The sequence below is a fragment of the Apostichopus japonicus genome, chromosome 11 (assembly GCF_037975245.1).
Source record: "Apostichopus japonicus isolate 1M-3 chromosome 11, ASM3797524v1, whole genome shotgun sequence".
Lineage (NCBI taxonomy): Eukaryota > Metazoa > Echinodermata > Holothuroidea > Aspidochirotida > Stichopodidae > Apostichopus > Apostichopus japonicus.
In genome coordinates, this window is record NC_092571.1 from 4060739 (window position 1) to 4086614 (window position 25876).

General features: G+C 39.6%; 1 protein-coding gene across 1 annotated transcript; it reads right to left on the reverse strand.

The window, feature by feature from the left end:
* Window positions 1-471: 471 nt before the first annotated feature.
* On the reverse strand, window positions 472-25330 carry LOC139976177 (arylsulfatase-like). The gene is made up of 7 exons (XM_071984688.1): window positions 25176-25330; window positions 24090-24371; window positions 9534-9686; window positions 9048-9160; window positions 8027-8246; window positions 7253-7417; window positions 472-5471 (listed from the first exon to the last, which is right to left on the reverse strand). Exons 2-7 carry the CDS (start codon window positions 24334-24336, stop codon window positions 4852-4854), a joined length of 1518 nt encoding a protein of 505 aa, XP_071840789.1. The 5' UTR covers window positions 24337-24371; window positions 25176-25330; the 3' UTR covers window positions 472-4851.
* Between the last annotated feature and the right edge of the window lie 546 nt (window positions 25331-25876).

Genomic DNA, 25876 nt, shown 5'->3' on the forward strand with positions numbered 1-25876 from the left:
AAGCCAGCGAGATTTTGACGCCGTCAAAAGTGTTTTGGACATTGCTTTCTCTCTTTATATAAAAATCCACTTAAATATCATTTAACGTCAACTAGTTGTACATATTTATACAACTCTACCCAGCATAATATGATTTTAGTTAATCAATGTTATCACGTGCACATAAATTGACACTTTATCGGCGACGTGGTACGCCGCTTTAACTTTTAAGTATTATTGGGTCAATTTAATCCCTGACATTTGTGTCAGTTCCACGTTTCTGTTTGTTTAGCGATAAAAAAGAAAGGGGGAATACAGTTATGAATGCAACCACACCTGCCCCACTCGAATGTATAATTGCCAAGAATGTTTTCGTTTCCCCCTTTCCTTCTCCTGTAAGTTCCCGGTAAACCCCTGTTCCCCTCCCTCGTTACTCCCGTTGTTCCTTCCCTACCCCTTTTCTCTGCCCCACCCCTACCGATCGGTTTGAAGTTGTTCAGTAGGTTCAGAATAAACCCAAAAGAGAAAAGTAAAATCTAAGTAATAGTTGCTGAAACCTCCAGTTCACTAAAGGGTATTCCATCATCGTTATGTGATCAATTTCACATTAGCTTAAATAGATCCTTTATATAATAAAGATGAGATATGTGCAATTTAAAAAAGATTCCGATGCAATCTTCTCCAAACAGTCGTTTTGTGTGTGCTGGTTCCCCTAGCTTTCGACTCTATTGTACGCATAAAGCGTTTAGTTAGTCATGTGTGTGGTTTTTGTTAGTTTCTTGCAATAATAAGCTTTCATATTGGAATGTATAGTTTATATTATGATGGACGTATATAAAAACGATAGTTAATCGAAACAATTTAGGCTTCCTAAAGCGTTTAAGTACGGCAGATTTTCAACCCCGCATGTAACAAAATAACAATAGCGAATCAATTTGAGCATAGACACTATGATGATAAATATTGCCACAACATAATTGCTCTTCGAGTACATGGTGTGCAGATTACCGCCATGAGTTGGGGTTTCTGAGCTTCAACTGGGGATCGAATAACAAAAATTCATGCAGTAACCTAAACCAGAAGTAAACAAGGCATGAACGAATTGACGATTCTCATTCAGTGTAGGAAAGTACGATTTTGTAAACGGCCAATTAATGATGCGAAATAAAACTATATCCATTCTAAAAAAAATAAAGCCGAGATTTAAGCCCTCAAAAGAGAGATAGTAAGAAAACTGCAATTGCATAGTGTCCGTTTGTTGAAAAACATACTTCCAAAATTCTTTCCACAATTAGTTGATGGAGTACCTGCAGCAGCTCTAATTCTAATTTCTTAGCTGGACTGGCAGGACGACCTCTTCTCAATCGAATATACTTACTGGACTGGGATTGATATTGAAGAAGGGGAGGGAGCTGTTTAAATTATAATTTGTGGCTAACTATATGCTTTCGGCGTCGGCAGAATTTTGATTTTTAAAATGTGATCTATTCTTGTTTAAAATCTAAAATATCATCGTGGTAACATTCGAGTGTACCGTGGTAGTCCAAGCAATCAGCTAGTACATTTTGCGGGTAGGACATGTCAGTTGAAAACTTCTTACTATGCTCTAGCGGCCTTGTAATGTGACAAATTCAGTGTGTAAAATGGACAAGAGCAGTTAATTGTGGTACGATTGCTACATATCTGTAATACATTAACTCTAAAGAAACCCATCGTTGCTAGAGATAAATGTCATAAACAATGGTAAACAGCTAAGAACATCTTAGCTACATGTCTGTAATACATGAACCCAACACAAACACAACCATTTCTAGAGATAACTGACATGAACAATTGAAAACAGCTAATAACATCTTAGCTACATGTCTGTAATACATGAACCCAACACAAACACAACCATTTCTAGAGATAACTGTCATGAACAATGGTAAACAGCTAATAACATCTTAGCTACATGTCTGTAATACATGAACTCAACACAATCCCAATCATTGCTAAAGAGGTAACTGCCATAAACAATGGAAAACAGCTATTAACATCTTAGCTACATGTCTGTAATACATGAACCCAACACAAACACAACCATTTCTAGAGATAACTGTCATGAACAATGGTAAACAGCTAATAACATCTTAGCTACATGTCTGTAATACATGAACTCAACACAATCCCAATCATTGCTAAAGAGGTAACTGCCATAAACAATGGAAAACAGCTATTAACATCTTAGCTACATGTCTGTAATACATGAACCCAACACAAACACAACCATTTCTAGAGATAACTGTCATGAACAATGGTAAACAGCTAATAACATCTTAGCTACATGTCTGTAATACATGAACCCAACACAAACACAACCATTTCTAGAGATAACTGTCATGAACAATGGTAAACAGCTAATAACATCTTAGCTACATGTCTGTAATACATGAACTCAACACAATCCCAATCATTGCTAAAGAGGTAACTGCCATAAACAATGGAAAACAGCTATTAACATCTTAGCTACATGTCTGTAATACATGAACCCAACACAAACACAACCATTTCTAGAGATAACTGTCATGAACAATGGTAAACAGCTAATAACATCTTAGCTACATGTCTGTAATACATGAACTCAACACAATCCCAATCATTGCTAAAGAGGTAACTGCCATAAACAATGGAAAACAGCTATTAACATCTTAGCTACATGTCTGTAATACATGAACCCAACACAATCCCAACCATTGCTAGAGATAACTGTCATGAACAATGGTAAACAGCTAATAATATCTTAGCTAAAAGTCTGTAATACATGAACCAACACAAACTCAACAATTTCTAAGGATAACTGTCATGAACAATTGAAAACAGCTAATAACATCTTAGCTACATGTATGTAATACATGAACCCAACACAATCCCAATCATTGATAGAGATAACTGTCATGAACAATGGTAAACAGCTAATAACTTCTTAGTTAAATGTCTGTTATACATGAACCCAACACAATCCCAACCATTTCTAGAGATAACTGACATGAACAATTGAAACTAGCTAAGAACATCTTAGCTAAAAGTCTGTAATACATGGACCAACACAAACTCAACAATTTCTAAAGATAACTGCATGTCATGAACAATTGAAAACAGCTAATAACATCTTAGCTACATGTATGTAATACATGAACCCAACAAAATCCCAATCATTGCTAGAGAGAACTGTCATGAACAATTGAAAACAGCTAAGAACATCTTAACTACATGTCTGTTATACATGAACCCAACACAAACCCAATCATTGCTAGAGAAAACTTTCATGAACAATGGTAAACAGCTAAGAACTTCTTAGTTAAATGTCTGTAATACATGAACCAACACAAACACAACCATTTCTAGAGATAACTGACATGAACAATTGAAAATAGCTAAGAACACCTTAGCTACATGTCTGTAATACATGAACCCAACACAAACCCAATCATTGCTAGAGATAACCGTCATGAGCAATGGTAAACAGCTAATAACATCTCAGCTACACATCAGTAATACATTAACCCAACACAAACCCAACCATTTCTAGAGATGACTGTAATGATACTGATCTCATATCTGATGGAACTTCATCCTGATCGGCCCATCATAAATGGGCACATAAATTTTATGTCACTATAAAGTAGCATTTATGCTAGCATTAATTCGCGACTTTTGTCCACTACTGCCACCATATTCGTGATCGGTGGTCAAATAGCATTTGTCGGGTCGACCAATTGAAAAAAATAGTAAGATTATTTTACACACCAAGGGCATTGGAATCATAACATTATCCGGGCCTTTGACGTTTTGCAGCTTTTTATGATGTAATGTTCCATGATCCTCTACTTTCTTTCGGTCTTTTTTAGTTATTCCGACCACTATCCAGATCAATGCCTTCATGCGTGTTCAAAACGATCCCTGTGCAACTTCTGTATATCCGTTTGGGTCATCCGATAATGGAATTAAGGATTGCAACGCAAACCAAGATGTAGACACTTCGGTGCCATGTGTGTGTTAATGAATATAATACCAATGTTCATTGAGTCACAGAAAAATGATCTACATCCGGTAGGGTCCAGTTTCTATTAATATCAAGCGACTATACATCGATGTCACTCTTTTGGATGAATATTCAGAAAGTTGATGGTCACATCTTCTTTTAGAAGTTATATAGCCAAAGCTAGCCTCAGCCCAATCAGCAATCTTGAACAGGAAGTATAACGTACGCTAACATCCCTCATATGAATTGCTCACTCGCCGTTTGACGTTATCTCAACCATATATTATAACATACCTTCTTTATTGTTTTCATTCTTACATAATAGTACCTTTTCCGTATTGGATATCACTCTCGCAAAGTATAGGACACATTAGGCACATAAAGGTTTCCAAGTATTGGCATGTTAGCATGTCACAGTTTATGGGGAGAAAACGAGTGTTCGATCTGTTACAATTTGGGAAAGGATAACGTGTAAGACTGGATGATATGTCTTCAATATCATTAACATAAAAAGTAACAATACAACAGCCGTGATTTTAGTCATTGGTTTTAATTGTTATTTATTCCAGATTTTAGGTGAAGTAAAACATACTACTCTAAGAAATATAAAGTAATTAGAAAAGTTTTTTATTGAAGTGAAGAAATAGTTACGTATGGGAAATTATGTTACGAAGTATATCGAAACTGCTGTGGGCCATAGACAGAGTCTGTTAGATTACATTCTTGTTCCTGCCATCGAACTGACACTATTAGTCAGTGTTATAATTCGTCCTTTAAATCGCTGTATCATGCATGTTTTATGAAGACTAAAACGCTTTGATATGAGGAGAGGTACGAGTTACATTGCATTAAGGCCAATTACATATACAATTAGTGAGAGGGTTACAGCAAGGATACGTATTGTTCAATACATCATCCATTAATGGGGGCGCTCTGATTATAGTCTCTTCATGTTGCTCAATCAATGTTTCTATATCATCTAATAGCTCCTTATATAGAGTAGAATCTAAGGGAAATGATTCGGTGGGGTCGGACAGCAATTCGAAAATTAGAGGAGGGTCATGGTAATCTACGCACTCCAAAGAGACATTGTTTTCGTCGCAATAGTAAGATGTAGTCATTGGATAGACAAAAGGTTGGCAAAGACGTCCAAAATATTGAACCGGTCGGTCATCCTGTGTAAGGAAATGAACCTTGTAATCACCAAATCGTACTGCGAATAGAACATCCCGATTATAAAACATGACAAAGTCACGTGATGATGGTCCTTTGCCCAGGAGAGCGTTGACATTATTCATTCCGTCATATTCCCTATCATCGGCTAGACGTCCTCCAGCCAGGTCAATGAATGTCGGAAGTAAGTCCAGGGCGCTGAATATTTCATGAGACACACCTGGTTCTATTACACCTGGCCAGTATGTTATCAGTGGAACTCGGTAACCTCCCTCGAAAGAGTTGGTCTTTCCTCCTAAAACAGACAATAAAGCAGTATCATAATCAATTTGATCCACGAATAAAGTGCGAAGTATTTCTCTATTCATTTAAGAAGTAACATTTAGGTTGATCAAAATTGTTATAGTGAATATGAATGTAACGAAGTGTAGAAAGTTCAAATCCTGACAAATACTAATTTAAAAGCGAATCTTAGCCATATCGCATAGGCCTATATGCAGTTAAGGAATGCCTAGATGCAAAACGGTGTTATATTTCTCCATTTTGTAGGTTACAATAATCCTTTAAAAAAGACCCAAAAATACTTTCCAGAAGCAACACTTGATTAAACTGAGGAAAGTTAAAAACGTAAACAAACATAGGCAAAACTATATGTTTTAGACTGGATTTTAATTAGTTTTTCAAGAATTTTGTGACAACATGCTTGAAAAATTGGAGAAAAAAACATATAAAATCCACTAAAACATATGTGTTCAATAACACGAGCACATGTCATGACTACGAGAGTAGGAGCCTACGCAGTTCGCTGCTTCTGGCAACCACACCATCAATTATATTTTTAGTGCAAGTTTGGACAAGATTCTTTTTCCCACAGACATCAACATGAACGCTTCAAGATGTTCTTGTGTCATTGTACTTCTCAAAGGGGTTTTTGATTCTCTTCAAGGCAGAGAAAGAACGTACACATGCCACTTGTGACACAGGTAGCGTTACCAGCAGCTTGTAGGCAAGCCCAATGCTCTTGTAAGCATCGGTGAATAGGTTCAACTTGAGGAGCACCTAGTAGCAGCAGAGATCGAGGACAGTCTTTACATGACTGATTCCCACAGTTAAAAATTTATTTCTACACAGCCCGTCTGTATTCTATTAACTTCTGTGAAAATGTGCTGTAAATTTTACCAGGCTCCCCAGTCCACTTTAAGGGACTACTCGCTCCTCCATGCTTCAAATACGAATTATGTCGGACATAAATTGACCAATCAGGTGAGCGAATCTCGATGCTTATTTATGCGGTACATTAATCGTATTTATATACCGCATAAATCCGAAGTATGTAATACATTAATCCGGATTCAGGAGTCTTCGAAGCTCAGCATAACGTTATGTTCTTCGAAGTTTAACACAGCGGTCCAAAGCATTGCGAACAAACATCGGATTGTGTCGGATTGGGAGTCAACATTTGTCAATAACCTACAAGGATCGTTCGCTTCTACACGAAAATCACTCAGATATTGTACTTTGCTTTTATACAGCAGAAATAACTGCGCTGCTTTCACGCCACAGCAAGAGGGATTAACACTAACAAGGGGTTGCGGGTGGGGAGGGGGGGGGGAGGGATCACTTCACTATTTACAAGGGTAAATCCTTCTTTTTTCATGTTCTGTATAAGCCACTACAATAATGTGTTTTTTAAGCTTTCATCATCGGTTTTATGCTTGGATGTTTAACAATACTTTTAACAGTATTTTACCGCCTCAAAACGACAAAGCTATTTCACAGACACAGTGGTTAACGCCGGTACCTTTCAATCATAAGGTCCCGAGTTCAAGTCACTTCCAAGATCAATGTATGTCGTCCGTGTTACAGAGTTGCTGACAATTGACAATTCATAATCATGGACGTTAACTATGAATCTAAGAGACTGACTTTGGTCAGCTTGCGGCTTTGATAAGCCAATGAGGCTTCTTCGCGAGTTCCTGCTTGCAGGAGGATCTAAAATACATACCTAAATACACACCCACACACACACACATACACACCCACACAAACATATATATATATATCATAACTATTTACCTCGAAAAATTCCCGGATCGCCTCCTTCGATGCAATACTCCAGCTGTGGACCGTTGTCGGACATGAATACGATAAGTGTGTTGTGTTCGATTCCTTGAGCGCGAACTTCATCAACGATACTCTGTACTTCCCAGCTGAGTTCATTTATAACATCCCCATAAACACCTTAAATAGAAGTAAACACAATAGAAAAAACTCCAAGTACTCCTCAATCCATTGTGATAAGAAAATCAATCAACTCCTATTAACGTTTATCCTCTCTGTTCCTTTCCTTTGTTAATGCTACCATTACTCAGCCAATTATTTCCTAACTACACCCCTGACTTGCTGTCTTGACTTAATAAACTATTTCTAGGGATTAGTTTACTAAGTTTAATGTATATCGAGTTTTAATAGACGAAACATAGTATTCTCTAAGAAAACGGCTATATTTTAGTAACCAAAAGTTTATGTATCTATATGACAGTGGAGTAGCCAGGGGGTGGGGTAGGTGGGGATTGGCAGGCTTATCCCCTAAAATTCGAATACTGTATACGGAACGGCACGTTATACTATCAGACTAAAATACTTTAATACAACAAATAAAGTGATAATAATGTATTTGGTCAACCAACAGGTCTGTTACTTAAAGGTAGCCTCTCACTGAAAGAAACTTTCGGTAAGGGGGGAAATTACTACCCCTCACACCACGAACACTGCGCACGGCCTGCGCACAGGTTTCATTTTTTTTCTGTTATAGTAAGGTTTAACAATTGAGATGTAGTGAATAGTCACCTCTGTTTGAAGACCCCTTAAATCGTCTCGAGGAGAACATTGGTATGTGAGGATGCATGGCAGCATAGTAGAAAAAGAAAGGCCTTTCTTTGCTATTCCGTATGAATGTGAGGGCGTCCTCTACAAAGGCGATGCTTAGGTTTTCATGGTAATAAGGTTGCTGGATTATTTCATCGCCGTACATCAGGGCGCATGAAGTTTGCGTCTGATTGCCATATCTCTGCAGTGCACAAATAGGTAATATATTTGGTTATTAACACATAGTATGAAGAATACCATGTAAACCTTTTAGAATGTAAGTCAATTAAGCTGTACGTTTATCTAAATGTCGAGTTTTCGTTGAACGGATAACGAAAACAAGTAAACAAAAGATTGAACGATTGATTAACATAACAAAAGGGCAGAACTTAACCTCTAAGCGATCGTAATTTTTCGAAATTTACTTGAAGGAGAATATATATATATATATATATATATATATACATCAATGAAAATCGTAATGAGTTGGAAAATCAAGAACAGTGAAAAAACTTTCAGCCTCCACCGGGATTCGAACCACGGGCCTCCCGCTCTGTACGCGGACACCCTAACCACTAGGCTATGGACGCTGATTGTATGTCCAGAGGTTCGAAACCGGTAAGGAAGATCGTAATTCCACTGTAGGCGTTTGTCACCTATATCGAACAATACTAGTTCTGTTTTTGGTGACATATTTTGCCCTACTCTAGAGATCAAACATGATGCTATCCAACTCGAAAATCATTTGTGATTCCTAAAGCCGGATCTCGAAAGAGATACTTTGAACAGACTGTTATATATATATATATATATATATATATTACTTTTGAACAGGATATAGGCCTATCATCTTCGTCTGCCAGTATTATTCACCAGTGAAGGTATCAATGTTTGCTCAGTTCTGCGAAGTATGTTGTGTTTCTAAACACGTTATTCTTGGAAAGTTTTAAATACATTCTTCACTTATAGACATTTCCATAAATAGTATGTCATGTCACCGTACACCAGTCTCTTCACAGGAGTAACTTCCTCCAAATGGTATCATATGACCAACAAAATCGAAGCCCTGAGTACTCGGGATGTACGTGAAGTCGTTGTAAGTATATCTGTTAATTCCTGCAGAAGAGATATTGATATCCTTAAAGGTAATAAAGTTATATTTCTGTAAAAACCTATGTACCTGGCGTCTTTTGGTACAACCGTGCATACATGGAACAGAGAAAGTTAAAGTATGATTAAATGCCCCTCCCCCGTTCACCCACCCCCCTTGTGATATGCCATGTAAATGTGATTGCATTGGAAGCTGATACCAACATAGATAATAACCAACAGATGAACAGGCCTTGTTATGTCAAAGGTCCGGTGTTCTTTAATTATAACCCAATCCACTTGAGCATAGTTAAATATAATTACATCTTGGCTTACCTAAACTCTTGTATGTCAATGCTACATTGATATTATTGTCTAAAGCAATAATTGTGATATTTACCCAAATGCCACTTCCCCACCATACCAGTTGTGTAGCCCTTTTCCTTCAGCGCTTCTGCTATTGTGATTTCCCAGTGAGGGAGACCTCTACTACAGTTTGTCAACCAGACTCTAAAGTCGTTACCCCAGGCACCCGTACGAATTGGTAACCGTCCTGGAAGAAGAAAGAAGAAATGAAAGATGGAGAAGACAACAATGACAACGGACAACCATTGGTTCTCGAACATTCTACATGGGATTTGCTATGAGATGTGACAGACAGCCAGTGTCACGGTACATGCTAGGTTATCACATGTCCCAAAGTACTGTTCAAATGGACCATAGGTTTTAATTGTTTGAACACGGGTAAACACTGTACATTTTAAAGAAATCTCGTTAATTTGCGAGAGATAGTGCGCAAGCGTAAGATCATCCAACGTTGTTATACCGACAACGGATATGTTGCAACGGAATGCTTGAGATGTGGCTGCGATACCACACCACATGTTTTGCGGCCTCAACAGATGTGCTGCGATACCTCACCACAGAAATATAATTGCATTCCCTTGCAATTCAATGTGAAGTGCATGTCTAACGAACAAATGAAGAGTTGGCGTAATTGTCTTAGTTGTCTTAGTGTCTTAGCGTCTCAGTGTCTTATTGTCTTAGTTGTCTTAGTGCACGACGCCTTGTTTCACTTAGACCGCATGCTCTTACTCGATTTGATTTGTAGGTACAGCTGCGATATTAGTGTATACTGAAAAAATAAACTAGTCAATATTGCCACGGACTAACGTTAAATTAGTCTGTAACGTTAGTCAATGCACACGGACTAGCAAAAATCTTCGTTTCATCGCTGCTTCTTAGTCAGTTTACACTGACTAAGGAAAATATAATCGCAGCTTAGTCGGTGGCGACGGACTAAGGTATTTTAACCCACTTCGATTCACTTCAATTTGGAAACCGAGAAACCTACTGGAAAATGTTGGTTAGGACTTCAGATACAAGGGATGGGCATTGCCAGTAATTTCTTATTGGTGGGGTACCCCTGCCAGTAGACCCCCAATATAACCAAGTTAACCCTAACCCTGACCCTAACCCTATCATTTTCCAGTAATTTTTCAACTGGTTATCTCATAAGCTGACCTAGGTCAATGAAGGAATGGGCATTTTGGGGGTCTACTGGCAGGGGTACCCCCCTCCCCCAATATAAATTACTGTAAATGCCCATCCCTTACATATGAAGTGATACCATTTTCCAGTAGTTTTCAACTGGTTACATCATGAGCTCATCTAGGTCAATGGGGGATGGGCATTTTGGGGGTCTACTGGCAGGGGTACCCCACCAATAAAAATTACTGGCAATGCCCATCAGTTGTATCTGAAGTCCTAACCAACATTTTCCAGTAGGTTTCAAGCGGTTACCTCATGAGCTGACCTAGGTCAGCCTTGAGGGGTCAATTATAGATCACTGGCAGGGGTACCCCACCACCAATAATTACTGGCAATGGCCATTTCTTGCTCTTGGGGCCATACCTGACACATTGTACTTACTTTGATGTGTTACCATGAAAACTGATCTGGGTTAGCTATCGGGTGACTTTAAAATTGCTCTCCCAGCCACACCCACCACAGTCGGTTTGACAGTCGTCTGGTTTCATATACAGGAATGCACTGTGAACATTGTGATGTACAAGGCAATTGGTTACCTTCCCAGCTAACCAAACCCTCTGGGCTCCCGGTCTATTGGGACCATTATTAACATGATTAACATAATTATTAAGCTTTGAAAAATAACTTGGTGTTATGCTGTTCAAAGCTGATAATTATTTGGTAAAGCTGCTATTCCTGGCTTATAATTTGAGGGACCTAGATTTAAATGTATACCTCCCAATATGTTATAAAATTTTAATGTAAATGTATGTTTATGATAATGTGAGTTATCATGTGCTATATCTGTATCTGTGCTTACACGTATATCATATTTTCTGTTCACAGGTCAATAATGGTGCAGATTTTGGCTTCCTGAAGACAAGTGGGAGGCCATTTGTAGTTAAGAGAAACACTCTTTGTTCGTGAAGACTTAACTGGTGTCGATTTGGGGTACCACTTTAAACGAAAGTCATGAGGAACCCTTGCCCAAGATTCAACTTTGCATTATTGTGCAATGTTATACTTTTGCTATTCATGTCTGATCCATTAACTTGTCTTAACTTTGTTGGAATAAAATCATATTTTCAGATTTTTGTTTACAGTGATTTCTTCTCTATCTGTCGAAAGTCAGCCTTTGTAGACATCAGAAGTTTTATCAGAAATAAATACTGCCAACGTACACATTATTTGTGTATCTTCTGCTCTCTTTTCTTTCGGTGATGCTAGTCAGTGAAACTAGTCGGGTTTAATTCTTTCAGTGATTCTAGTCAGTGCAACTAGTCATTCGATACCGACTAAGAAAGGTTAGTCGGGAAAAGTTAGGCACCATCCTGACTAATGTAAAACCTGCTATAAACTAGTCGGCGGCTCATATAAATTAGTCGGTAAAGAGCGACTAATGTCACCAACTAATGTAACTGACTAATATACATTTAGAAATTGTTGATCGACTAAGCTGACGGACTAAGATGACCGACTAAGAAATCCAACTGACTAAGGAATAAATTAGTCGTTATAGCAACTGACTAAGGCTATGTTAGTCGGGAGGGGCACCAGATGGACTAACGTTATGTTAGTCGGTGAACCAATTTAAGTTTTCAGTGAATAACAACTGAATTGTTTGAAGTACAGAATGTAGACACAAACATGTTGATATGTTGCAGACAATTAAACAGCTATTGAAAGATAACGTTGTATATTTATGACACTTTTAATTATGTCAATTGTGTCCATAAACAGCCCTGCCAAGGTCATATGCTTAGTAAATATACATTTCGTTTTCAATGAGCAGGTTCTCGAAATACAAAATGATGGTAGGCACTTATAATGATTTGAAGCATATGGACAAAAGATGCGGGAACTTGTAGATATTTATCTATTTATTAATTGTTTTATTACTAACAAAATTTAAACAATATCATAAGCACTTTACAGGCCTACAAGAGACTTATTTCCTAAGCACGCTACCAACCCTGCACGTGCATACAACCACAGTTACGAAATTACTACACGACTCACACGATTTCGACTGCATTACAATATAGACGCCATTATCATTAGTGACATGACAATTTAGGAAAATATTTTGCAAACACTGCGTACCTTTGGCCAAATGAATAATCATTTTAAGTAATTTTTTTGTCCGATTGCTTTCAACATAGTCTTCGTTATAATTATATCATTTATATATTGGTAGGATAAATTTATACCAAATTTTACTTGAAAATTCAATGTTGGTCAATGTTGGTATTTACCATGTAACGGTTCGAATCCATAGGCAAAGTTGCTTTGTACTCACACACACAGTCGCTTGTAATTTTACATTGTAAAAACAAAGGTCCTCTACCAGTGTACGGATAGCACGGGTAACACAGGTCCGAAACTTGACGCAAACGAAGGGTACAGTAAAATTCTAAAATATCTACACAATGACAATACAACGGTAGCATAGAGCTAATGAAACAATCGTTAACCTGAAACAAGCCAACCGTTACCATGACAATACAACGGTAGATTACAGCTAAGTAATGAAACAATCGTAAACCCAAAACAAGTCTTCCGTTACCATGACAATACAACGGTAGATTACAGCTAAGTAATGACACAATCGTAAACCTAAACAAGTCTACCGTTACCATGACAATACGACGGAAGCATAGAGCTAAGTAATGACACAATCGCAGTGGCGTAGCTACGGGGGGCCAAGGGGGGCCGAGGCCCCCATGAAATCGGCTGGCCCCCCACTGCCCCCCCCCCCACTGGGAATGGGGTAAAAAATATGTTGTAAAAAAAAACACTTATCAGTGCGATTCACTAATATTTTTTGTTCAATAATTTGGGAAATAGAGTTACACAATTTTCTCGTCTGCATCTGGCAGAATAAGAATAATACAATATCTGTAGTAATCATGAGAATGGTCACACAGCATGGCATGGCAATGGTGGATGCGACGATTGCGACCATACACCACGAACCTTGTTGTGCTGCGCGATATCGATATCTGCTGAAAATATGTTCAGTGCTTCCACCTAGCGCAACAATCTATCGAAAGATTGGCTCCGTTTGTACTGAGCCGAGGTATCAGGTATTCCTATATTGCCTCGAGTCAAATGAATATATGTCATTGAATATTCCACAAAACAACTTTTTTCATGGCCACGAAACTGTCGAAACATGATTTTCCACTACTGGTAGAGATATAAAATATTGGGAATTCTGAATTCCTGCAAACATGCGGCTGTACCTGTTCACTACTCACTACTGTATCGCCTTAAAAAAATGATGAGTGGAAATTGTTTCTCCAGGACCGTATCGTATCGTGGGTATCGAGTGCGTCTGATATACGAACGTACGTAGTACGTACGTACGTCTATGATGATATGCACTGTACTGTACTGATCACGCGTACGATAAAGTTTATTCACAAATTACAGTCAGAATATGGGAAAATTTCGGAAGTATTCAACATGCACGTACTGTAGAACGTCAGCCGCATCACCCGAAAACTGGTGTTCCATCCGATGACTGAGCTGTAGATTACAATACAATAGCATGAATGTGTAACATACTCAGTGGTGGTGTGTTAATTTCAGTCACAAAATTGTCCTTAACATTAACAATGAGGAATGTTGTTGCCTGACATTTGGCAAGATCATCACTTTACCGATTGTCATTTGTGTGGCTGTCTGGGAATGATTGAATATAGTTTGTTAGGCAAAGCATAAAGGTTCTGTGGAAATAGTTTATCTTTTGTTTTCACAAGTGAATATTCATGTCGTAGCAAAACTAATAACAGAATAGAGGGAGCAGAGAATTTTGGAGAGGGACCAGAAACAAGTAGGTCGTTTTTGCGGTATAAAACCTCCACCTTATCTGTGACAAAAACAACAGTATCTTGAACTTATTGTTTTGTGTATAATTGGAGTGTAAACAATGCCATCATTTTGGCAGAAATAAGTGTATTGTTGGAAATATCTTGATTATATACTGATAATATGTAACTGAATTAAGGTTGCAAGTACATTGCTAGTGTTTCATGTTGATGTTTTATTTGATTAGGGGGGGGGGGGGGCTCATCAGTGCTAATATTTGGCATCATTAGTTCTTTTTATCTTCATCTGTCTGTGAAAATATGTTTATATGTATACATAATAAATTTGAGGTTGCAAGTGCATGGATATTGTTTTGTGTATAATTATGAGGAACTACTAACTACTATAGCATTGTTCTATTTTTGTTTATTAGTAGAAAAGCAGAATTGAAAATTGCCAGTAGCAGCCAGAGGTCTAGGGATTAAATCTCAGGCTGGTCATAGCAAAGACTTGGTATGAATTGTCGTCAATATGTGCGTGATGCTCCGCATGGCCAATGGGTATGGAAAAAAACAGCGCCCCACAATTGGGAAATAGTTTTGGCACTGCTAATCAAATCTGACAGTTGAAAATTGTTAGACTAACATACAGTGGTTATGAGTTCAAGTTCAATGTTTCATCAGTCTATTAAAAATACTACAATATCCATATTGGAGAATTATGACCCTTCTTGTTTGTCAGATTCAAACTCCGTGTACAGCATGTTGGTTCCTTCTCTAGGCAGGAATAATTGAATCCGCTTGCTAGGTAGGAGGTAGTCCGAGTAATCAGAGAGTTCGGATGGGCACAACTGCACAAGCTCCAGGCAGCACTGGCCCCCGTAGTCTGGACATTAACAACAGTCCGGCTAGGGCTGAGGTGTCAGCTAGGGCTGAGGTGTGCAGCCAGGCGTTATCTGTAGCATATGCCCCCCAACTTTCTTTTTCCTATAAAAACATAGGTGAATTTAGCTCCATGGGAGTGATCACTGAGCACATTCCGGTATAAGAGTGAATTTTCACTCCATTGGAGTAAATCTTAACTCCTAATAGAGTTATATTCACTCATATTAGGAGTTCAATAGAGTTAAATTTCACTCTTAATTTGAAGTGCGCCGAGTGATCACTCCAATGGCATGAAATCCACTCATTTGTTTTTAGAGTGTTGCTAGATATATGAAGAAGAAATTTACATACCAATACATGCTATCGGTCATCGATTGGCACAAAAACCCAGATTCTGATGACAGCTGCGTCAAGAAACCCAATAAATGGCCTAATTAGCACCGAGCCACCAATGTGGACCATTACCGAAACATCGATGAGTGTTAGTCTTCCATCCCCTTCCTCTCATGCTATTTAAGTCCACATGTGGGCATATCCTGCAAACCTACCGGTAGCCCACAGGGGTTTGAGTTGGGAGAAAGGCCTTGACACCTTGAAACGACAAATGATGCCAACTTCCCTCAAGTTAAAAGTCTGGCTGAGTTGGCAAGGCCAGTCAGCATGAAAGAGAAAAAACTTTGTTTGCATTTCTGTCACCAAAGTTGCACATTTTTTTGGTTGCTATTTTGCCTCACAGGTGCCATCTCCTGCGATCTGGGGGGGGGGGTGCTGAAATCTCAAATTTTCTCTGTACGCTCCGCGCCAACCAAGGTGGCGCTCCGCTTAGATAGTAACCCCCGCCCCCCCCCCCCCCCACAAGAAAGAACAGCCCCCCATGGCCCTCCCACTCAAAAATCCTAGCTACGCCACTACACAATCGTAAACCCGAAACAGGTCTACCGTAACCATGACAATACAACGGTAGATAAGAGCTAAGTTATGACACAATCGTAAACCTAAACAAGTCTACCGTAACCATGACAATACAACGGTAACATAGAGCTTATAATGACACAATCGTAAACCCGAAACAGGTCTACCGTAACCATGACAATACAATGGTAGATTAGAGCTAAGTAATGAAACAATCGTAAACCGAAACAAGTCTTCCGTTACCATGACAATACGACGGTAGATTAGAGCTAAGTAATGACACAATCGTAAACCCAAACAAGTCTACCGTAACCATGACAATGCAACGGTAACATAGAGCTAATTAATGAAACAATCGTTAACCCGAAACCAATCTACCGTAACCAACCTAGTAGTGTCATTAATGGTACTACAGGAAATATACTGAACTTTCGGTCAGATACATTTTTCTCGTATCAAGGAAAAATGTAATGCAATTCGAAAGTATTTTAGAAGCTTGAAGTTCTTATCAAGGTGTTTTTCGACGGTTGGTATTTTCCATTGTATTCAAATTTATTGCCACGAGACAGACACTAGATAGCTGTGCAACAATTCTTGCGTAATTTAACTTATTGAGACAATGCATGCGAACGGATTAAATGAACTGAAAATGAACTTTAACAATAAGGTGTTCTCAACTGACGTTATGAAGTAGGGTCAGTCTTTCGATGACATACGTGTAGGTAATACATACATTGTTATGTTTATCACAGGAAGTTTTGTCCACGGAAAGGAATAAATACAAAACTTACCTGCTTTTATAAAAATAATTCAACTGTTAAAAATTCTATATTTTCATTATCTTAGGTTCTAGAAACACATAATACTATTATAAACATATGGCATAAAACACGCTCACCAACAGATGGCTTATAAAAGAAACCGTAAATTTAAAAGTACAGCCTGACTTCTCACCAACTGAAAATTATGACAAGAAACATCACTATAGATATATATACCAGCTAAATTAATTAATGTTCATGCATTTATGTTCCTAAAAAACAAACAAATACATTATTACATCATGTTAAAAAAAAGCCACGGAACGAAAAGAAATAAATTAATATGGAAAACTAAGTGTTGATTTACCCGTATGTTAGGAACAAGTATAGAACTTATTGACTTACAGAACAGTACGTATACAGTAATGTCGTATAACTCTGTCTAAGAATCAAAGAGTTTTCAACATGTGTTTTGGGGTGTTTTCAACAAATATTATCTCCTAAAATGAACTGTTAAAGTTAATTCATGTAGAAGTTATAGGGCCAAACGTTTTAATTCTATCAGGTTCTTCTTCAGAGGCTTACTGGAACGGAACACACTAATAACACATTAAGAATCGAATTGGAGTGTTAGCTCAGTGTTCAAGGGCGGCGGAACCGGGGGGCACAGGGGGCACGCGCCCCCCACTTTTCCTCAGGTTAAAAATGTGCCCTTTTTCTACATAAAAATTGAGGTGTCTCAAGTTAGCAAGAGGCCAGGGAACCAGAATGAACACTCGGGAAGGGCCGTTTCCGACCATCTGAGGGGTTTGTAAAACCAAACATTTCTTGTACGCTCCGCGCCAACTGATGGTGGCGCTCCGCTCAGATAGTCGTGCATACAACTTTGCAAATCCTGGCTACGCCCCTGACTTTTAATGAATTTCTGTGAGTCAAACTTAAAGCTATTTCGAATGGAAAAATTTTGTTAAGATATTAACAAGAAATAAACTCTAATTCGGAAGATTCCTACATTAGCAACTAGCATGATTTCACCTCATTTTGTCTCAATAGAAAACTTGTTCCTTGTTCCCAATTTGTACATTGGATATTGCAGTGCTAGTATGCGTATTTTCCTTGAGGGGGGGGGGGGGGGCGTTGATGGAGTGATGTGTATACTGTACGCAAATAAGATAATACAATAAGAGTTATAAATGGTACTAAATATAAGGCTACATCAGTCCAATCGAATTTCTGCAAAGTGCCCTTTGATGTCGGTGCCCCCCCCCCCCACATTAAAAGTGCTTCCGCCGCCCTTGTCAGTGGTTAATGCCGGTGCGTTTCAATCATAAGGTCCCCGGTTCGAGCCACTCCCAGATTAATGAATGTCGTCCAGTTACAGAGTTGTTGACAATTACAAATTCATAATCATGGACGTTAAATATGAATGTAAGAGACTGACTTCGGTCAGCTTGCGGCTTTGATTAGCCAATGAGGCTTTTCGCGAGTTCCTGGTTGCAGGTGGATCTAAGATACATACATACAGGGTTATAGCCACGCCGGCCGGCGGCGGCCGGTGGTAACCGCCACTCACGCCTGCCGGCCGGCATTGGAAGTGAATAAACAGTCCACCGGCCGGCACAAAAAAAGTAAAATGCTTGTGAAATACAACAAAAGCAACAAATTTATCTTTCCCTTGCCGTAAAACATGATAATAACGTCACCTTTTTCTGTTATTTACCAATTGTAAATCTGAAAAGTAGCAAAAATCACCCTTAAGCGGGCCATGGACCCCCGGCCGTGAGATGCGAGAGCTTCGCTCGCTACGCTTCGCAAATTTATTAAACCAGCACTCACAATCTCCTAGCTATAACCCTGCATACATAGATTCACAGTTGGAGAGACAGGTATAGTGTCAGAGTCCTTATAAATGGTACTACAACATTGCATGACATTAATCCAACCTTACGAAGAGATCTTTATGATTAACAGCTTGAACCCTGGTGTTAAGTACGGGTTACAATATTTATTAAAATCCACTGGCCAGTCCAACTACAAAAAATCAGTCAATCAATGAAAAATGGCAGTCAACAACCCGTCATGGAAAGTCGCAACTAGTGCTCAAATTATATTGATATGTTAAGATCGCTGCTAATTTGTATTGACTCTTGCTCATTTTACAAGGACTGTCGTTTACTTAGAGAACGTTGGTGGGTTGTCAGGTGCGTATCCAGGGGGGCGTTGGGGGCGCGCGCCCCCCGGGTAAGAAAAAGAGGAGAGAAAAAAAAGAGAAAAAAAAGGAAAAAAGAGGGGAAAAAAGAAGAGGAGGAGAGGAAGGAAGAGAAAAGAAAAAGAAGAAAGAGAGAAAAAGGAGAAAAGGAGGGAGTAAAAGAAAAACGCGAAGACACCGGGAAGAGAAAGAGGAACAGTGACATCATTACAGCGCTGAAGGGTAGCCAGTGACGGATCAATGATTTCGTAAAAGTGTGACTCACCCTACCCCTTACACCGACAACTCCATTTTTTAACATTTCCATTTTCCTCTCTCACTAATGATCTATATATATACTATATATGGTCTATCATAACGCGTGTGTAGAATTGTGCTATGAAACCAACTGTGGCTGGTCTCGAACTCGACCGTGTCGTCGCGGAACATGACGATTTTTGGGATGGGGGCGACCGCCCGCCCCCCCCCCCCCATTCAGCTTTGTTTTAAATGATATCGCTAAGTAATTTCAAAATAGAAAGTGCTTAGATGCAACTTACAAGGCCTGGGAAGTGTCATTTCCAGCGATCTGGGAGACATTTTCGGCCAAAATTTGCTTGTACGCTTCGCGCTAACCTATGGTGGCGCTACGCTGAGATAATTTGCATACAGGCTTCGGCCCTCCCTTGGCAAATTCATGCAAATTCAGCATGAAGGTCCAATTATGTCAAAACTCTCTTTTACATTAGTAATGTCGAATTAGGGGCTGCACCCCGCCGCGCAGTGGCGGAGCGTCCATACGGTCGGGGGCGCATGCCCCCCCCCCCCCTGACGGACTCAAATGGCGCGTTTTTCAGCTCTTTACCACTTTTTACTTATTCTAGATTATTGACTTTTTTATTGCGCTCTCATCTACTTATTGACATTTGTCACATTTTGTTGGTGTAATTTGGAGATGACACCTATTTATTCTTCGTTTATCTGCAAATTAGCCAGGCCCGGAAAGGGTCATTTCCGGCGATCTAGGGAGTATCTTTACTCAAAAATTTTATGTACGCTACGCGCCAACCAATGGTGGCGCTCCGCTTAGATAGTGTTGAAAGCGCCCCTACAGACCATTCTCGCCCCTCCTGACCAATACCCCTAGCTCCGCCACTTCCGCCGCGCCTCCTATGCCTATGTGTATAGTGTTCGGTTTCGGAAATATCTGCTATTTTTTCATTTCCTTCAACCAAGTTTTATAACAGTCGTTATAAGAGGTTTTAATATTTCTACACCAATAAATTAACTGTGTCTGAATTTTCGAAAATTTCTGACCAACATGCTGCATCACACTTCCCTCTACTCGTGCAATTTTGACCGGTCTGTTAGGGGTTGAAGGAAGTTTTTCTACATTGGTTGTCCATAGATGAAATTTTTGTACAACATTATGGGTATGTTTTGAAGTGAGTTTATTCACGAGAAATGTGAATTTTCAAATTCTGAACAAATATGGGGCTTAAAACCTTGAAAGTGGGGCTGACGGGTATTGTGGGCCGCGACGTAGAATCACCTACAAAAGCAAAGACCCACAGGAGATGCGATCAGGTCGAACAAAATGTGTGCCGGGTTGACAAGCTTCAAAAAGGTTATGGATGGAAAACAAAACTATTAGGAAATACTTGGTTCTCAGGCAAAAAGTGTACATCTGGTTGGTCATTTTCAAGCCCGAGAAGTGCCGTTTCCGGTGATCTGGGGGGTATCAAAATAAGAAATTTTCTTGTACGCTGCGCGCCAACCGATGGTGGCGCTCCGCTTAGATAGTTATTCGCGCCCCCCGGGTTTGAAAATCCTGGATACGCGCCTGGTTGTAGCAAAAGGTAGGGGTTGGGCCCGCTTAACCCATGAGTACTCCGAAATAAATATGTAGTTTGAACATTGTCATATGATTCAAATTGAGCCACAAATTTGGTACCACACTCCACCCTCGCTTACCGACGTTGTAACACTTCTGTATAAGGACGATTTAGAAAAGTTGGGGCAATGTGTCTGTATGCATTTAATATATACTTATCCTTGTGACAACATAACGGAAAACCTATTCAGTTGCGAACAAAGTCAATCTGTCATACAACGGGCAACACTGGAACATTTCTCCCAAATATCTATTTCGCCTACTTTGGGCCGAAACATATGCTCTTTATTATGTTCAAACGGGATTCAAGAACCCTCTCGCTAGCTTGTACGAAAGCAACAGAAAGGAAAATGTGGTGGTTTGGTTAGATTGTATTTAGAATTGTTTATAAACGCAGCACTTTCGATATTTGGGTTAAACGATCTTACGGTTTCGGCTTGAAACTGTGTTAAGTGTTCACGTATACCCACTGGCGGATCAAGGGCCTTTGTTTGGGAGGGGCCAAAGTGGCATTAGAGTGATATGGGGGAGGGGTCTAAGGAGGGGGTGCCCCCTCCCCTTTTGAACATTTTCTGTTGCTGAATGCCCTCAGACAGGCACGGCGGAACGGAAAAATTATGGGGGGGGGGGGCTAATGTGTGGAGACTATCTAAGCGGAGCGCCACCATCGGTTGGCGCGGAGCGTAGAAGAAAATTTTGGGTTTTTTTCAAACCCCCAGATGGCCGGAAACGGCACTTCCCGAGTGTTTTATGCTGAGAATACCTAGCCCTAAAATATGGGTCTCAAGCCTGCAATTTCTCAGATTGCACGTAAAAGTCTATAAAAACATTGTAATTTGTATATTCGATAGAGAGTAGCTCTTACTCGTGGTGTACTCGTAAAGACGTTTTTGAGTGAAGTAAGGGCAGTGGGACGCTTTCGACACTATCTAAGCGGAGCGCCACCAGAGGTTGGCGCGGAGCGTACAGAAAATTTTTCAGTAAAGATACTCCCTAGATTGCAGGAAATGACCCTTTCCGGGCCTTGCTAATTTGCAGATGAACGGAGAATAAATAGGTGTCGTCGCCATTTTGTCGGAAAATTACACCAACAGAATATGACAAATGTCAATAGGTATATGAGAGCGCAATAAAATAGTCAATAATCGCGAATAAATAAAAAATAGTGAAAAGCTGAAAAGGGCGCCAGCAGTCCATTTGAGTCCGTCAGGGGGGGGGGGGGCATCCGCCCCCTGTCTGTATATATGGACGTTCCGCCACTAAGTAAGGGTATGTTGGAGAACTGGCTGAAATGAGGCAAGTCATTGGCCTAAGACGAAGTTGTGTTACGCTTACCGGTACTCACACTCACTGCTTCCACATTTTACGGGGCGTGAAGACGCGGTTGGGGTGACAATGTAGTCTATAGCCAGGGGACGGGCCGAGGGTCCCCCAGCAATTACTAAAATTATTACACCTATATAGTATACGTGTGCATAGGACAGATCGACAAGTATGCATTGAAAAATGGGCTGATGCACGTTTCGGAGCCTTGGTAAATATTGGGGGGCTTGTCATGCATTTGCCCCCTCAACTTTTTCATTGGGGGGCTGAGCCCCCCCCCCCCCCCAAGCCCCCCGGTTCCGCCGCCACTGCCCTCAGATGCAATTTGGTGCGACAAAAGTGTACAATGGTGATGTTAATATACTTCTAAAAAAAATGTTTCCCAGGTGTATTTTTCTAAAATATTTATAAAACAAAGTTGGGATCATCTTTCTCAAAAATTTTTTTTTTCTCATAGGTTATAAATTTCTTACAACCAGCCTGTAACTGCAAAATGGTGTTATACTGTAAATCCTCATGCTCATACATTTACATAGCTCCCAGCTCTTGAGAAGGCAAATGCTGGTCCATGCCACGAATCGCCGTCCTGGGGGAGGGGTATAAGGGGAGGGGGTCTCCCTCCCCTTTTGAATTTTTTTGGAATCCCGGTGATGCCTACATGTAAAATGGTGGCACTTAGAAAGGCTTTTGTCACCCAAAATTTTCTGAGAAATATGCATTTTTGTGTGTGTAAAATCAATAAATTGAATAGTAGGTGATAATTCATTCTTTCCCGTGGCATGAAAATGTTCGCTGCTCGCCCCAATGAAAAGAATTATAGGCTAATTTGAGGTTCAAATGATGCTGTTAAGGAGGTTTTATACTCTATTATGCTAAATGCTAAAGAAATGATTGTTGCTAAGTCAAAATTTGATGCAAATTTTTTATGTTTACTTGACTTTTTTCGGACGCTTGTGCGGGTCAGCGGGTTTGGGTGTTAGAATGCGGGTCTAATTCCCGCGAATTGCGGGTCAGTTGGGAGCTCTGCATTTAATTTTAAACCAGAAAACGAAAAGGTTTAGACTAGTCTACCACTGCTATTCCTCTCGATTTTTTAAATTTCCAATCATATGATTTAGCGGATGTTCGGAAACACTTTTTGGCTCACCTTTGGGGGGGGATGGCCCCCCTTGGCCCCCCTTGGATCCGCCAGTGCGTATACCAGTCTACGACTCACCACGCAACGTATCATCGGATGTTCATGTACAAGGAACAGATAGTGCCAATCTAGCACCATATATATAATCATTGTACAATAGCACAGCTGCCATAACTGTTATTAATCGATGTTATTTTACTAATTTCATTGCAAGGTTTGATTAAAGAGACAATTGAAGAACTTGAAAACAGTTTTGTTTTGACAATCCTAACACAAATGATGGTTATGTTAACAAAGCCATCGGGAGCATAATAACTAGTAATAAGCGTAGAGATAAACCATTCTTACTGAGACACATGAGATGAAACTGGAGAGTGAATCTACAGGACATATCTTGTCCAAATAACGAGGGTCCATGAATGGATGACAAGAATACACTTAACTTTAGTGAGTTACTTGTTTGTGAAATAATATGAAGATTACCAGAGTAACTATATATACAGCAATATTTACCTGTGAGCAGGGAAGCCCTGCTCGGCGAACAAACAGAATCCGCCGAATAGGCTTGTGTGAATCGTAGTCCCAGTTGAGCAATTTCATCTATAGGACCAAACTCCTGGGTCGGATGACCATAAGAGGCAAGGTCTCCATACCCCATGTCATCTGCCAATATCAAGATTATGTTAGGCTGGCTTCCACTATTAACAGAGAAACACAGCTTGACGAAAAGTGTAACTATCCATATTCCTAGAAGCTTCATTTTAGGAATGGGCCTGCTTTCTCGAGACAAAAAATCTACAAACGAAAGATAAAGATAATATAATAAGACGTTAGGGTGCTTTCAACTTCCAGGATGGATGAATACGGTGTATTTTCAATATACGTTGTGTATATTTCTTTCTGTAAGATATGTCACACAGACTATAGAGTTTGTTCACTTAAATTGACACACTATCAGCCACAATCCCCGTTATATAGTATTGTGAACACGTAATTATGACCATATAATATCTAGAGCAGTATATCGCGAGGCAGGAGAGTATAGATATAACACCCAACCTACCGTGGCAGCTCCATACCGAGTCTATATCTATCAGCTCAAAGCAGCAGGAAAACTTCTGTCTTGATATGTTATCCATTAGGATCTGGCTTTTTCGTAGCTTGCATGTTAAAGATGCATGAATAGAAGTACATGTGGTGCTAACATTGGGAAAGTTGAGGCAATTTTAGACCACTTATGCCTTGGTAGAGCAGCGTACGAAATTATTAGGTTTGTTTATATAAGTGACGAAAAAGTTGAGCACTCATAATAAAAAATAAACATGGTCATGTAACGAAAAATTGGAAGTGATGAATGGCCAACTTGTCAGCTATCCAGTGATGAGTAGCGTTGAGCTAGTCAGATTTATCTAGATTAAGAGATCACATAACTTTTATAATTTAGTGTGTAAGTCAAAAGGGCATTTGCTAACCCTACCGTGAGATGGTCGAACAGCGAGATGTGGATCTCTGGTTCAAACTGCGACACTGTTGGTATTCAAACGCAAACGTCGACTTTAAAAATGCCAATCAAGCAGTGATATTACTTCTGACACTTACCTTCTGTAGAAGCTGTAGAAGTTATGTAAATGCTCCTAGCACCCGCACCAGCTCTCCTTGAAGTAATATATTGCTAGACGTGTGCCATCTACTGACTATCAATTCATTATTACTGAAAACAGAAGTCGTATGGTGGTATGGTACATCCATGTAGACTGTAGACGTCACATATGCAGACTGTTCCATTGTGATCCAAGGGGTGAGTTTTGTGTAGTATCTTGAAAGTGAACACAGTTATTACGCCAACGGCCAGTACAATGGAATGTCTACAGTTGCGGGTAGTTGTCAAATTGTGATTCATATTATATATAGGCATACGTAAAACTACCTACGACTTTATTTAGATTTTAAAGTAACTTATTGTGATAGGTTGCACATCAAAATAGGAATGTATTCGAAGAAATGTACAAGCTAAAATAGTTATGAGCAACCCACCCCCATCCCACCCCCAAAAACATTAAACAACATGAACCCCGACCTAAGAAAGAGACAATGTGGTGGAATAGAGGAAAAAACATTGTGGGTAGAAAGCAAAAGAGTTAATTTAATACCAGTAGCATCGTTCTTTAAAAGATTGTATAGGTTAGCTCTTAGTCATGCATACATTATGTGTATATGCGTGTATGCATGTGTGTGTATGGTGTATGTATGCGCGTGTGGGTGTATGAGTGCTTGTTTGTATGTATAATTTCTGTCCCCCT